The following is a 17,184-nucleotide window of genomic DNA, read 5'->3' as shown; positions in this document are numbered from 1 at the left end:
AAAAGACATAGTGGGTTTTCTTTCTTTTAAACACACACTCACACACACAGCGACACAAACACACCATTCTGAGCCATGCAATCATCCAGGTGCTGGACTGAAACAGCTTATTTTGCATTCTATACCGTGCTCTAAATGCAGTCGTTTTGCCGTGGCAGGCACAGCCCTCCCACCCTACATGGCTCTGAGTCATAGACCTGAACGTCACCTGAGCTCTGGAGGAACATTACCGTAAGCTATTAAAACCCCCAATCAGCCAACGCACACAGGTGATATCAGCTGAGGCCACAGCACTTGCGAACTTGTCTAAAAATATGCAGGTTCTAGTGTAATTAAGATGTATGTGCAGTGTGAATAATGATTAAAATAAAATGTGCAGTGTTTCTAACTCCAAAGCCCTCAAATGGATCATAAAGAAGAAATGTACCTGAACAAAAAGGGGTAATATCATGTAGCCCTACCTGTCATTCAAATCAACAGGGGAGTTTAAGGACATATGTTGTTTTGTTTATAGAAAAAAAACACAAACACTGTAAATATTGTTCACAGACAAAAAAGCACTAATATATAATAAACGTTTTTTTATGTGTAATGACTTTCTGGTACTGATTTATACATCCTTAAAATTTGAATGTTTTACAGGACTAAAAAATGCCATAGAAGAAATACAGCTCTGGAAAAAAATTAAGAGATCACTTCAGTTTCTGAATCAGTTTCTCTGATTTTGCTATCTATAGGTATATGTTTCAGTAAAATGAACATTGTTGTTTTATTCTAGAAACTATGGACAACATTTCTCCCAAATTCCAAATAAAATTATTGTCATTTAGAGCATTTATTTGCAGAAAATGAGAAATGGTTGAATTAACAAAAATATGCAGAGCTTTCAGACCTCAAATAATGCAAAGAAAACATGTTCATATTCTTAAAGTTTTAAGAATTCAGAAATCAATATTTGGTGGAATAATCCTGTTTTTAATCACAGTTTGCATGCATCTTGTCATGTTCTCCTCCACCAGTCTTACACACTGCTTTTGGATAACTTTTGGAAAATTCAAGCAGTTCAGTTTGGTTCGATGGCTTGTAATCATCCATCATTTTCTTGATTATATTGCAGAGATTTTCAATTTGGTAAAATTCAAGAAACTCATAATTTTTAAGTGGCCTCTTATTTTTTTCCATAGCTGTACGTTTGGTTCTATAGTGCATTTCTTCTACCACTTTGTTTCACTACAGGGGTTATATTAGTTTACCGCTCAAGCCAAAGAGTTTTTGACTTTCTTCCATCAGACCAGACTAAGTCATCTTGCACTCAGAATTAGTGCAGTAGGACAAACCCCAGATGAGTTGTCAAATCCCTTTTACTCAGAAGTGACTCCTGTCTGCCCACTCTACCACACCAATATGATTGATGGAATACTGCAGAAATGGCTGTCCTTCTGAAAAGGTCACAATCTCTAAACAGAACCTCTGAAACTCATATATAGTTACCACTGAGTTTTTTCTTAGCTCCCAGACAAAGATTCTTGTTGACCAGTTATTGTGTTTGGCTGGACAGATGTCTAAAGACAGAATACTCCTCGTGTTTTTAAACTTCTCCCATTTCACATTTCACAAAACCCATATTCTTCCCCTTGTGCTCACTGATTTAAAAAATAAATAAATAAATAAATAAAATATGATGTGCCAATAAGGATAAATCAAATGTTACCGTAATGTATACATTCAGCATGTATGGTTCAAAAATGACTGTGAGAACTATAATATATTAAAAATATATCATTAATAAAGGTTCCAAATGCCTTGTTTGTCAAGTGGTGACTAAACCTAGAGGCTAAAAACGTCATACAACTAAATTTAATGACAAAATGTCAGTCCTGATGCTGTCAGTCTGCCTCCACCTCCCAGCATACACCCACACCACTGATCACATGATGCTACGGCATTCCCGCTCTCCGAGTTACTTACTGGCTTCACCTGTCCTCCCTAGTATATTTACCCCTCTGTTTGCTCAGTTCTTTGCTGAGTATTGAATCTAGATTTCCTAGCTCTTCTACAACGTGTTCCATTGTTTTTGCCCATTTGTTATATCTGTTATATATGTTATATCTTTATATCTCTGTTTATCGTCTTTTGCCGTGACAATTCTATTGATTACCTGTTACCTGTTGTTTTGTATTTTTGACTCCTCTTTTGCCTTCTCCCTTGTTTTTGCTGGATTAATTGTGTATGACCCTGCTTTGCCTGACTACTCTAGGGCATGCTGTTTACATTTGCTGCCATTTTGTTACTGACCTTCCTGTCCCTCACAACTCTTGTAAGCCTAGTGTAATAAACTTTTTTTTTTATTTATGAGTCTGGCCTGCGTGATTCATTTTCAATAAACTGAATCATTTAATTTATCATTTTAAGTGTATAGTTTATGACAAGCCTACGAATGTTTTACACTCATAACTATCATTATAATAATAGCTCCAGTTATATACCTGTACATACAATTACAAAAACATTTTAAGATGATAAATTATTTCAGACATAGAGTTTTCAACATACACTAACATAGACTAATCAAATTTTTTATATGTGTAGGATTTGATTGGTGCTTACAATTTCACTTTTAACAACTTAATTTTGAAATAGATGATGTTACACAGGTAGGCAAATGTAGTGCTAGGACTCCTGAACAAGGTGTATTATCTGGTTTAGTGCGGTGTGCATCTTGAGAAGTATCAAAGGAAAATATATGAATGTCAGTAAGCTTAATTTAAAGGGGTAAAGCAAATGGTCTTATTACAAAATCAGGGTTCATGAGTAGACTGCTGAAACATACTGATTTAAAACCCTTTCAGTCTGTGCATACAATGAATTTGTGTTTGGTCACACAGTGCACATTAACAGACATTAGACACCACACACATTAGTTACTTAAAAAGGTATTCAGTATTCTGAGGGCTACAGAATGTAACACAACAGAGTGTGATTACATAACCAAAGAAACTTTAGAAGGAATAGTGTGAAAGTTAATTCCTGCTGAGCTGCTGCAGGAAGTGTTACTGTGTGATTGTATGTTGAAGACTGAAGCCACTTGCCTCTCCTGGCGGGTTTGCTCGGCTGTGGTCTCCATGGCACATTCCAGTGAGCTCTGAAGGGACTGCAGCTGACTGGTCGTCTCCTTCAGCAGAAAACGAGTCACGAACTGCTCCAGGTGAGTGGCCTCCTGATACTCCTGCACATCAGAGAAAGAGAATTTATAAAATGCAAGCGATGGCAGCAATTGTACTCTCTCTCTTTGTCTCTCTCTCTCTCTGCAGACTTTCAGTTACTGTGGATAACAAGCCCCGAGTGGCTCCAGAGCAGCTTTGATCACAAATCTTATTAGACTAGTTATGGCTCGTGTCAGAACGGTTTTAGCAGGGCAGGGTTTTATCATTATTCACTGTGAACCAGGTGATGAAAACATGAACATTCTCTCTCGTTATGCACTGGATCATTTTCAAAAAAGAAGAACTTCTTTATTGCACAACTGAGTGCAACTATTTCAGATAAAGAACATTTCTGTTTTGCTTTTTATAGTGCTAGAAAATGCTATTATTTTTGTTAAAATTGCTTTCATTAAAAATCTATATACATAGTCTTATGGATTGTTTGAATTACTCTAAGAATTATTGCATTTGACACTGAAATATATTTTATCTATTAAGCAAATACATTTGACTCACGCACAGTACCACTTGGAAAATTCTCTCTTGTTACGCAAAGGATCAGAAGACCTTTTTCATTGCACAACTATGTGCAACTATTTCAGATGAAAGAAATTTCTACAGTTCTTTAAATCTTTTAGAGCTTTGCTTCAGTTTTTTTAAGTCTTCAATGTTAAAAATCTATTAAAATATTCTTTAAAAAAGTCTGAATTAGCCTAACATATTGCATTTCTTGCATTTCAGACATTAAACCCACAAAAGTACCACTCTGAATCTTCAGGATGTGTCCTAATCAAACCAGAAAAGAAAATGCAGATTGCCCACCACTAACAGCACCTTTGGACATACAGTATCAGCACTGCCAAGTTGTGTCAAACAACCTGCAATTGTAATTGAATTGTAAATGCTAAAATGAATGTATCAATAATGGAAAATTCTCAGGTCAGTAACACCAAAGGCTAAGTGTGCAATTCCATCTTCAGCAATTTTACCACTTTACAGATTTAATACTGATACAGATCCTACTTTTACAGGTATGGGTGTTACATGTTACAGTAGATTATAATAGTTCTGATGTGATTCACTGTTGTCATGCAAATACATTTTATCTCTATTTTCCCATTTTTGACACAGTTTAATTATAGTGAAGTGCTTCTTAATATAGAGTTTAAATTTCTGGGCAAATAGACTATAATAAATATGCTTAAATACTTTGGAATTAAACTGTTTTATTTCAATTGAAAGTAAAGAGGTTTTTTTTGGTTCTCCTGTAAAGTTGCTAATTTAGACTTTTGGTCATTTTGGTTTTAAGTGACTGATTACTTTAAATGGCCTTTATTGCCTTTATCTGCCATGAAGAGATTTAAAGAAGACTTAAATGCACAGCATGGAATTTATGAATCAACGTTAAAAAAGTTAAAATCTACTTTAACAGAGATGCAATGGCATCCATGAATTTAATATTATTTTGGCCTACAACCAGGCCTGTGATGACAATTATTGTAAAATTTACAGTACAATATATACAAACAGACACAATACTTTTGCTGACTTTTTGCCTATTATTCTCATCCAATATCTGAATATTAAAACTAAATTGTTTTTTAAAGGGTGTTCTGTCTTACTATACTATAAATGTAATATTATATCAGTGGTATTTAAATTACAATAACATATTTCTGGGACAATATATCATCCTAAGAAACAGTTATTGTAAAAGGTCTACTTTTAAATTAAATATCTTAAATAATGAATTTAAAGCCTAAAAGTAATTCATCTTACTTTAAACAAAACTCCAATGAGCTTCAATAAATTGGTGATTATGAAATTGTTCTTACTCTTACTTAAGGGTTTATTTACAGCACTGTATTCCACACACAGATCCACCAGCCTACTGAATAAAAACAACAGAAGCCAGACAAGCAGAATGCATGAGAATGAAATTAACACAAACACCTGATGCCAAAAACAGCCGAGCCCCTTGTGGATATTTTTCAATCAGGAGTGCAATTGCGGAGGACGACCGTGCTCGCCTGCTGAGGTCACGCATCAGGTCTTTCAATTAAACAGATATGCGAGATCAAAATCATGTCAAGTGAAAGTGAACACTTCACAATGGTAAACTGCCTCTGAATCAATTTGCAACATGATTCACCTCACACTCAAAAGCACACCTCAAGGTTACATGTTATTTGCCGGCTGCATGTTAGTTATTAGAGAACAGACGTGCATCATATCTGTATTTTATCACTCTTTAGTTCTGAAGAGCAGCCATCAAACCAGATGTGCCGCCTACAAATACAGTGATAGCAGCCGTCTTGAATCCTGAATCTCATCTACGCTTTTGTCCATATCTATTGTAGATAAGACAGTAATTGAGATTTCTTAACACCTTCATAAAGTCTGAGACAAGTGTGAGGAGATTTAAGTCTGCAGGAAGCAGAGTGCTAATTTGTGCACTGCGGTAGGCTTACATTTCTTGTGAGCTACATTATTCTTGTAGCTCCCATGCAAAAACTAGAGTCTACCATGGGCCATCTCACCCACCCGAAGAGAGCAAGGCCAATTGTGCTGATGGTTGATGGCAAGCTACATGAACAGGATTCAAACCGGCAGTGATCACAGTGGCAGCGCTTAGCCCGCTGGACCACTGGGTCCAGCCCTCTATTTTTTTATTTAACACAGTAGGTTGCAAAAAAATATTAAATCATTATTTAAATCATTACCAAAATAATTCACTACACAGCACTACATTTTAATGAATAGCTGTCAGGCAAATTTTTGTGACAGACTGTGGTTAATATTGTTTTGTGTCCTACCACTGACCACCAGATAGCAGACTGCTCAGTACACTGTCCTTAGATCTAATTGATGCCCTTTTTAAGTTCCTTTTTTATTTAAATTTACAATATAATCAATATAATCTGCTATATATTACTATATTGAAGTGTGATTTGTACTAGATTTCCAGGTTCTTCCCATAATGTGAATTATGATATCAACAAGTGACCTTAGACTGACCCAATGCCCTCTTGTCATCTATCAGTCTTGACAAGTCCTTAGTTGTGTAATGAACAAATTAAAATGATTCTTGGTTTATTATTAACAGATCATTGTTGGGAGGGAGAGTGCAATGTTTGCAGCGTTCCTTGGGACAATACAACACTTTAATAACCAGATAATTTAAATCTGACACTAGGTGAGGTAAATACTGTGCAATTTACATTTTTGGCAAACTATCATGCCCAGGCTGTCAAGGCTGATAAGATCAAAGATTAGACAAAATTGACTTTTCCAGAACCACAGCTATGGAACAGGTCCAGAACCATTTTCACTTACATGCACTGACCCAAATCTCCACCCATTCATATTTCACCATGATGGTATCTAGCATAGTGGCTCTCCCACACATTTCCACAGCACAAATCAAAGCAGACTGAGCAGGGCTGGTAGACAGAGACAGAGAGATGACCTTTAAGAGCCCAGCCATGAGTCACAGCAGTGCACACTTCCATCACATTTTAACCAACAGAAAACAACACATCTCACCCATGGTCTGGTATGAAGCCAACGCTTTCAACAAAGCGGCTCCTCACAAAAGGGAAAACAGGCAAATGCTTAAACGCTGAATTCTATATTTAGCTTCTTCTGGACAACAAGAGAACACACACAGGCATTAATGTATAAGTAAATGGCAAATCGCTATTAAGTATATTATTGCATGATGTCACACTTCTAGATTCTACCAACGCAAACAACTACCACTCCCACAATCCACCTCAACATTCTGTCACTGTCACCAGTTCTCAACAAGCCAATCAGGAACTGTTTTTCCACTCAGCATCCCCTGAATACCTGTTTTCCCCCTGCCTATCATCTACTGTTGTGTATATAAACCTGTCTGTTTGACTCATTGCCAACAGTCCTTGTTGTATACTGGGTGTTTTGTGTTAACTGGTTTGTTACTGATCACCGCTATGTATTGTTGTTTTGCTCTTTTGGATTTTCCCTTTGTTTTGATTGCCTGGTTATCGTTAGCTTTTCTGACCTTGGAATTTTGCCATATATACCATTTTCAAATGGTTCTAGGAATGGGGATTAGCAATGCTGTGAGTATACAACTGATTATGAGTTTCCTTTTGAGAACTGACCTGTGAATAATTACCCAGTGTCTGTATCTGTTACTTTGCAGATTATTGCAAACTCCTGTTGACAAATACAGAGCGGTTCATTTCTGTTTATCCACTATATATGACTCTCCTTGATTTTGTCCCTTTGGTTTTTGACTCTGGCCTATTCACTCTGCTCATGCCTATGTCTGCTTTGTTGGCCATTATGAGCTGTGTTACTGATATTAAACCCACCTTTTGCCTTTGATGTCTGCAAGTGTCTGATCTAAAGTTGCACGAGGCGTTAGAAGTTCAATGCTTTTCCAATACTACCAGATAATAAACATTTACCTTCTTTACATTACATGTACCACTAAATAAGTGAACCTAATCAAGCATGCTTGATTACCTAGTTAGCTAAAAAGTCAATGCCAAAAACTTGGACATAATGGACAAATGGACATACAAAAACAGAAAAAAAATACTAATTTAAAAAACATATAAATTAATTAATCTACCGGTAATCATTACAAATAACTCATCACTGCAGAACTGTTGCATTTTCAGCGTAAAAATATTCAATTATAATAATGACTGTTTAAAGTATTTTTATATATACTTTCACCTTAAACAAAAGGAAGAACTTATTTGATCAACGTATTGTTTTAGTATTGAGAATTGTAATACTATACTTGATATCGGTAAGTCCAAATTTTGGTTCCCCAAATATTATAGGTCTCATTCAACATTCATGAAGTATTCATATTTAGCATGATATTAATAAGGACTGTGATGTGATTTTACATAAAAGTAATGAATGTCTGAACATAATAAAACAAAAAAATCCCGATACTAAACATACAAAACAAAATATTTTGTCTTTCCCTTTTGAAAGTATAAGTCCATATATTATACTATACTATAGGTTATATTATATATATATATATATATATATATATATATATACCAGCAATAACCACTGCAGCTCAGAATGAATCAAATTCGTCTGGCAATTTTACTGACATTATAAAAGGCTGAAACATCTGTTGGTGTACTGCTGGTGTTTGTGTTTGTCTACCGAGGCAGCACAAACACAGACACACATAACAGCAACAGTTTTTTCCATGGATACACAACTCTGTCAGCACCACATTGTACTCTATGAATAATGGCAGCGAAAACCTGCACACAATCTGACATCCACAATCCACAATTTTTTATTCAATATTTTTACTCAGTCAGCTCTAAGGTTGGCTAATGTCACATTTGATGGTGATTGTAGATGTAATCACTCATCACAAACCCTAAATGGCAGGAGAAAATTGGCTTCGCTGCTTAGTGGTTTATCTTCAGAGGAATGATTGTCAATTTTGCCGTTCCCCCAGCATCCTCGCTAGTCTCTAATCTCTGTATCTCGCCTATAATTGAATTGTAGGTATTGCGATCATCTGTTGTCAGTCCCGTCACTGGCCTTGTAGCGTGCAGCAGCTGTTTATCCCTTTCAGAGTCTAAACTGGATTTTCACAACATGTTTAAAAAATGTCACACTTTTGCTGGAAATGTGCAAAAAGTTGTGAACACAGAATAAAAATACCCTGCATCAATTCTGATGCTCCATTTCCAGCATTTAATCCTTTAATAACAAGCCAAAAAGCAGTGGAAATACAGATTTTGAATATACTTTTCTTCCTCTAATAGTGATTTATGCTGTTATTATGTGAAGATATAAAACTAATGAAAACAGAATATGCAGGAGTACAGGGTTTTTATATCAGAGCTTGTCATTTTGAGCAAGAAAACATTTGCTAAATGAAAAGTTGTCTGGTTTAACGTGTCATTGGGAGTATAATTAGTGATGGAGGATCCTAATTAATGTTCAATAATATCATAATCAATAAATGTTACCTCAGAGGATGGCAATGCTTTGTATATGTATTACAAGTTGTGAGGTATTATCTTGTAAGTGAATTTGAATACTAGCCAGCATGCTCATGGCAAGGTGATGTAAATGATCAAATGCATGCTAACAGTGGTATGTGGTCATGTTTTATACACTGTCTCTAATGGTGTGTTTTTGCTAGAATTCGTTTTTTGTCATTTATGAATGGCACAACTGGACTTTGACAGCTATGGTTAATGGAAAAAGTCAGAAAAAATTAAACTGAAGCAGCATTATGTGTACATTGGTCTTTAGATCCTGGGCTCCTCCTATAGTCTAAAGTGTAATTCACAATTTGGTTATCTCTAAAGGACAAGCTTAACACATGCATTTTTGGACAAGCTAAAAATATAACATTATCTGAAATGGAAAAAGGGGTGTGATGTGGTAGAGTAATATTACTGAACTTGACAAAAAAATAAACTTGGTTTATGGAGTGTTACACAGTTCACAAAAACAATGTACTGCCCACTTCACCAGCACTATATTGTGCAGTTAGCAGTGTGCTGAGTCCAAAATGGAAATCGCAGAAGCGGTACTGTCTCTATTACAGGTCAGTGGAGCATCACAATCATTTTAAAGCTGTTATTTTAAGCTACAAATGCTTGCTTTAATGCTGTGTTGCCCTGCAGCCGTAGCAGATTTTCCATTTTCCATCGCTGCCCTGTTTAATCACATCTAAAATCCTGGCTTGCTGATGCTCATCTCCCTCAAAATAATGTGCCATGATAAAGCACCACATGCTGTGCAAAGAAATCTCACACCAATGAATGACCTACCAACCTACATGCACAGACTGGTGGGCTGACTGTACTTCCCGCAGCAGTGACTTTAATTAAATACTGGTGAAGACTGGAGTATGAGAGCCGTGCTGCATGGAAGTTGAGTGGTGTGATTTTCTACCTGGGTCTACCTGAGTGCCCCTGAGAAGTGTTATCTACATGCTAATGGTGAAAATGTCACTACACTTGTACTACAATATATATATTACAATATACCCCCTTGTACACAGTATCGCAATATACAGTATTGTTATGAATTAAACTGTAACCACTGTTTCTTGATACATATCGCCAAGTTCTAGCCAATACACAGCCATTGTATATGTCTTTTTTAATAAACTACCTGTGCACTTTCACAATTCTTAGTGCTTTGTTTTAAATGTCAGGGCCCTCTGAATTCTACCAATGAATTGTGGAGCTACTTTGAGCTTGTTAATGATGTAAAAATAGCAACTATATACCAGTAAAACTAGCATTGTAAGCCTGTTGAGAGCATCGGCTAAAAGCACTGTGTTTGGGAATGCTGGGGGTGACCGATGGTGGGCTATTTGACAAATGTTTGTACTTGTTATCCTGTTTCACTACGCCCCAAGTCTACTTCACAGCAGTTTTCCTTTAATTAAAGGGTAGATTTATTGGATAAATATCTCTCCCAAACTTTTTTTTATATTGTAATGATGATGATAAATACAGGTAAAAAACACTTTCTAGTGTTACTCCACACTGAAAAAAATTATCCGTAAAATTTACTTAAAAAAAGTTTTGCAACTTTCTGCATTTGCTTTTTTTAAGTAAATTTAATTTTATGTAAATTTAAGTAACTCCAACTCGGTTTCAAGACTTAAATGTTACATAGAGTAAATAAGTGAACTGAACTTCAGTTAATCCTATATTTTATTAAACTTTACTTAATTTATTTTTGCTGAATTATTTATTTTATTAAACTTTACTTAATGTATTTTTGCTGAATCAATGCTTTCTTTTAGTAAACGTTTCTTAATTTCTGCATACAATAATACCTAATTACAATTACTTAATCTATACAATATAATTTATATAATTTTAGTTAAAACACACATTCAAATATTTACATAATCTCAAAGATTTATTTTGTAAACAGACCAAGTCTCACTGTCTCAACACATGAATGGCATGTAATACATTGTTTTTAGTATACTGAAAAGAATGTATTACATGCCATCCATGTGCTGAGACAGTGTAATATGTGTGTTTTAACTAAAAATATAAAAAAAAAATCAGGAATTATAATATATTATTTATCATAGATTATTTGAGTAATATAAATTAAGTAATTGTAATTTGGTAATATTGTATGCAGAAATTAAGTAAAAGAAAGGATTGACTGAAGTTCAGTTCACTTATTTACTCTATGTAAGTCTTGAAAGCGAGTTGAAGTTACTTAAATTTACATGAAAGTAAATTTACTTAAAAAAAAGCAAATGCATAAAGTTGCAAAAGTTTTTTTTAAGTAAATGTTACGCATAATTTTTTTCAGTGCACATATAAGGTACTTATCCAGTATACAAGAAAAAATCTACATCCACATTGGAAAAAGACTAGAAACATGTAGCACACAGCATCACTGGTTTATATCCAATACTAAAACATAAAATGTCATTGTCCTTTCATGCTTCTAAATGCCCCCCTGACATGCATTAAATGGCAGCTCTGATTTGTTATCAGAGTAAAGCAGCCACCGATCTCAGCTAAGTGCCTCTGTGCCGTCTAAAGAATACATTTGTCCTCCTGGCCTTTCATGATAGCAAGTACATGCAACCTTGGCTCTGGAAAATAAGCTATTTCTTAGATCTGAAACGGCATAATGGTTCTGCATATATCATCATATATCACTGTGAATAATAAACACATAACAACAGCAAAAGAAACATCAAAGGAAAATATTTCTTTATAAATTGAATTTTTAGAAGGATTGCGTCAGGACTGATAGAAGGTTTACTGAAATGCAAATGGTGAAAATTATCTGGCGGATAATGAATGCATATGTAACAGAGAAATATTACAAGACATGACAAACCCATATATAATACTTATTTATCCCTTGCAGAATACAAAGTGGTTTAAAGTTCTGGTCCTCATGCTTTGGTCAGAACAGATTTTTGCATTTGCACTGTTTGCACATACAGTCTATGAAAATGAAGCTCTAAAAGTCCCTGTATTACATTTCCATATTATGTAATGTCATAAAAATATATGGGTTCTAAAAGACCGAACAAATCATTAAGATTAAAATCTGTTTTTTTTTTCTTAATGTTTAGCAGTGACACTAGTGTTCTCTGACTTATTCAGAGAGTGTTTTCACACTGCATCCAGGAACGACTCTGAGCACGTTTAGAGGAGAGGCTTACTTTTGTTGGGTTGCTTTTAACCCTTCTGTTATGTTTAATTGTCAAGGACAGCAATGGTGTTCCTGGGTGCATGTTTAATTATCCAAAATATGTCTGACACCAAATACATGCTAACAAGCAGTGTGAATATTTAATTACTAACTCCATTACTAATTATTCTATCAATATTTAGTGTACAGGTGCTGGTCAACGAATTAGAATAATTTGCAATCATGAAATTCTTTGAATGCATTTTTTGTGCAGAAAGCAAATCAGGTGTTCACCGCACCTGTCCTACTCGTTAGACTAATCACAGAACTCGTTACCTGGAAAAAAAATTGCTCAGCTGAGCTTTCCAAAAGGCCCATTTAGGCCATTTAACTGTGACACTGTTGTTTTATTGAATTAGAATAATGGAGAAACCGTTTCATTGAATTAGAATAAATGCTCAAATTTTTGTTTTCTGTGAAGAGTGTTCACTGTGCAGTATAAAGTCAGGGTTGAGTAGAATTTCTAAGTTGTAAAATCAATCATGGGTAAGCAGCGCGACCTCTCAACCGGAATAGTGGCTCAAATTCAAGCCCTTCGCCAACAAGGCTTGACCCAAACTAAAATTGCTGAGCAGCTCGGCATCAGCCAGTTTTCCGTCTGCAAAGCTCTCAAGAAAAACTGCAGCAAGCGCACCAACTGTTCCAGCGTCTGAAAAACTTCTGCTCGCGACAACAAGCAGCTGAGAAAGATCGCAGTCAGCAACCGGTTCAAGTCCACTTCCGAGCTCACCGACTTGTGGAACAAGCAGACCGGCGCTGACGTCTCCAGATCAACCACTTACCGTCGTCTGCGCGAACTCGGCTTCAAATCTCGCGTTCCAGCAGTAAAACCGATGCTGAACAAGAAACAAATGGAGAAACGGCTGAAGTGGGCCAAAGAACACGGCGAGTGGACTGCTGAAGACTGGCAGAAAGTGGTCTTCAGTGACGAATCACGCTTCTCCTTCGGTGACCAAGGTCCTCGTGTCTGGCGTCGTGGTGGCGAAACCTACAACCACGAGTGCGTGAAAAGATCCGTCAAGTTTCCCCAGAGCGTTATGGTCTGGGGATGCATGTCCGCTCGAGGTGTAGGGAAACTCTGCTTCCTCAAGAAGACTGTCAATGCTGCCGTATATCAAGATGTTCTGGAAACGTTCCTGATTCCGACTGTTGAGGAACAGTTCGGCGAAGAAGACTTCATATTTCAACAGGATCTTGCACCGGCTCATGCGGCAAAGTCGACCAAAGATTGGTTCACTAAAAAACAGCTTGAAGTTTTGGCATGGCCGGCCAACTCGCCTGACCTCAATGTCATTGAAAACCTTTGGGCCATCGTCAAGCGGAAAATTCGCGACAGAAAGCCTACTACGCTGGACCAACTGAAGCAGAACATCGCCACTGCCTGGGAAGCTGTGAGTGCGGAAACTTGCGACAAGCTGGTCAAATCGATGCCGCGGAGACTTCAGGCAGTCATACAAGCCAAGGGGGCAGCCACAAAATACTGAGAAAGTGATGATTGTAATTATAATAAAAATTATTCTAATTCAATGAAACGGTTTCTCTATTATTCTAATTCAATAAAACAACAGTGTCACAGTTAAATGGCCTAAATGGGCCTTTTGGAAAGCTCAGCTGAGCAAATTTTTTTCCAGGTAACGAGTTCTGTGATTAGTCTAACGAGTAGGACAGGTGCGGTGAACACCTGATTTGCTTTCTGCACAAAAAATGCATTCATGAATGTCATGATTGCACTATTTCAAATTATTCTAATTCGTTGACCAGCACCTGTACTGGTGTTTCTTATCTCTAACAGGTGAGGGTTCAATTAGGACAATTCACTAGTTTTTCATAAAAAAAAAAATACATGTACAAACTTTTTAAATGTTTCACTACTTTATTACTTTTGAAAGAACAACATATAAAACACAATCGTTTTACATAACATTAAAACATAACATTGCAAATTAGTTTTTGTTTTTGCAGGGGGTGGTTGCAAATATGTAAGATGAACCATTTTCCTATTATATGTTGATTACACTAATTAAGGCAATCAGAAGAAGTTTCATACTAAAAAAATCCTTTTATCGTATTTTTCACACTATAAGGCACCTTTAAAATCCTTTAATTTCCCCCAAAAATCGTCAGTGCGCCTTATAATCCAGTGTGCCTTATGTATGAATTTTATCAGTCAGGTTGTAAAGGAGCAGTAAAGCCACTCTGCTGAAGTGTAGCATGATACAGGAGTTTCAGTTTAGTTCTTCATCACCGGGGCTGGAGTAGCATTAGCTCTTACAAACTGTAACATAACAGGAGGGTTAAAGAACTCCAACCTAACCGTAAATCTATTGTACAATTTTAAACATTACTTTTCTTTGTGTACGTTCGCAAATGGTGAAAATAAGTATTGGTCGATGCTTAATCTTTATTGGTTTTAAGCTTAATGCTTAAAACCAATAAAATCCATGTATCTATGTGGCATTCCATGTCCTCTGTTGTTTCCAACAAGCTTTTCCCCACCATCACAAAACTTGGAAAGGGAAGTAGTGTGGTAATTGTAGAATTCTACATGCGGCACTGGGAGCAGGCAATCTAGATGCAAACCCTATACTACAGCTTACTTACTTTACCCAATGTAACAAACCCATGGCAAAAGCAGACAAAAAGCTTTACTCCCACAGGATACAAGCTCTACTCCTACAGATCTAAATTATTTGCCTTTCCTGATCACTTTATTCTTGGTTTTAGAAGATCTTAGTTTTTTAGTTTGGGTGTGTAGGACTTTTTATAGTATATAGTTATTATGTATCTCTGACTGTGTTTTACTACCTCACATAAATGCAAACCAACATCAGATGTGGCTATCAGTGGAATGAATTAAATTTAGGATAGGTGTAGAACATGGGCTTTAAAACAATGGAAATTCAGTGTGAATGAAGCATGGATGTGTGAGATTTGAAACAAGTGTGAGCTTGTTATAGATCGGAGGTGGAGGGATTCTGAGAAAGTGGTTTTACTAAGATGTAAATTTACACATCGACCAGTCTGTGCAGAAGTCAGAGGACATGCTCGCAGAGGAAGACAGTTTAAACTAAGCAAGAAAAAGCTAGTCATGACCAAAGCTATCAAAAACCTAAAATGTCACATCTGATCTAGTCTTTTTACATATTCACTATAGCCCTTTTGAGACAGCAAAGTTTCTGTGATTTTGCAGGTTTCATTTAGGACAAGACAACTCTGCAGAAAGTATGTTTATTGTTCTGAATTTAATTTCTAGGTATATTTCATCAGTGTGGAAACATTATAGATGGAGGTCAGTGCTTGGTCACAGCATTTTACAGAAGTATTTGGACAAATAAACTTACCAAACTTGTGTTGGTTATAGCTTCAGTCATTTCTGTCTTTTTTGCAAACAAATAATCCAGTACAACATCTTCCCTTCCTTCCTCTTTTTCCTTCCTAATGATAAATGGTCACTATTAGAGAACACTAGTTGCCAGTAGGAGAGTTTAAGATCTCATCAGAAAACCATTACAATCAGTCAACCCTTAATACACTCCACTTCAGTGCTCACAATCGCTGCCCCTGCAGATCTACCTTCCTAAAGACTGATAATCAGCCTATTCCGTTAAATACTGGTTTTAGAAGCTCTTAAATATATGGATCAGGTGTGTAATGCCATGAATACAATACACAACTTTCATTGTGATTGTTGTATGCTTTATACTACACATTTTCTTATCTTGTAATCGTGAAAAGTTATTGTGTTTTGCAAGCTGGACTGATTAAGACTGATCAGTGACATGGTTACACATGGCAAGATCTTTCACCAGAAAGGACCCACAACAAGACTGTCTGCTCGCAAAAGACACATTTTGTCATGAAAATGCACAAAAACTGATATGATTTGCTTCTTCAAAAATAAATGTCAGTAAGAAATAAGCGCTAAAGTTGATTTGCCACAAAGGTACAAAGAATAAAATAAATACATATATGGATGAGAAAATGGACAAAGACAACCAGGCTTGATAAGGTATGATTAATGTTGTGCTTTTTTTGGCTATAGCAAGTCACTGCATTAACTTCCAGTCACAACACTTTTCACACTACTGGATTTAGAGTGGCCAAAAGATCCAGGTATCAAACCTGCTAGATATTTGTTGGGGTTTTGCTCAGCAAGTTCTCACATTATGTCTTTCAGCAGTTCAGATATAGCTCTGAGCCAGCATCGAGCGAATGTTGGGCAAAGGTGGAGCAAATGCCTGTGCCCGTGATCTCAAAAAAACGTCTGCAAGTGGAAAATTGGAGCAAAAATCAATCATGTGGTGTAAACCTGCCAATATGTTTGGGTCAGAGGGTAAACCAGCAGAAAGCAACTGTAGATCTCCAAGAGGAGGATTGGTGAACAGTGCTTTACATTACGATAACAAACCATAAATTTGATTATTAAAAGGATTATGAAATGCCAACAAAGGTTCATTCTGTTTAAATGCTCTTCCACTGAATAATAGAATAAAAGAAAAACAACACACAAAAGACTCTGACAGCAAAATTATAAAGGCTCTTTCACAAACCCAAACCTGACAGTAAGAAACACCAAAAAAGTACAACATGAACACGGAACAAAGAAAAGTCTTGTGGGAAGGCGTGATGCAAACACACCTCCATCAGTGTGAAGGGAACATTAAAGTGTGAGGAAAAAAAAGAAACTTCAGACAATTTTAGGCTCTGTAAATTATTTAAGAAACATGTTGAAAAACTG

The 17,184-nt window shown here is 36.2% G+C and overlaps 1 protein-coding gene across 3 annotated transcripts in view; it reads right to left on the bottom strand.

The window, feature by feature from the left end:
* The window catches only part of necab1 (N-terminal EF-hand calcium binding protein 1), a 64,112-nt gene that overhangs the window by 31,513 nt on the left and 15,415 nt on the right, over window positions 1-17,184 (bottom strand). For all 3 annotated transcript variants that reach the window (XM_049475307.1, XM_049475306.1, XM_049475308.1), the window contains exon 6: window positions 3,086-3,226. In XM_049475307.1, coding sequence (XP_049331264.1) covers window positions 3,086-3,226 — 141 coding nt within the window. The remainder of the gene's footprint in view (window positions 1-3,085; window positions 3,227-17,184) is intronic.

Source organism: Astyanax mexicanus, chromosome 3 (genome assembly GCF_023375975.1).
Source record: "Astyanax mexicanus isolate ESR-SI-001 chromosome 3, AstMex3_surface, whole genome shotgun sequence".
Taxonomy (NCBI): Eukaryota; Metazoa; Chordata; class Actinopteri; order Characiformes; family Acestrorhamphidae; genus Astyanax; species Astyanax mexicanus.
This window is presented reverse-complemented; position numbering and strand designations above follow the sequence as displayed.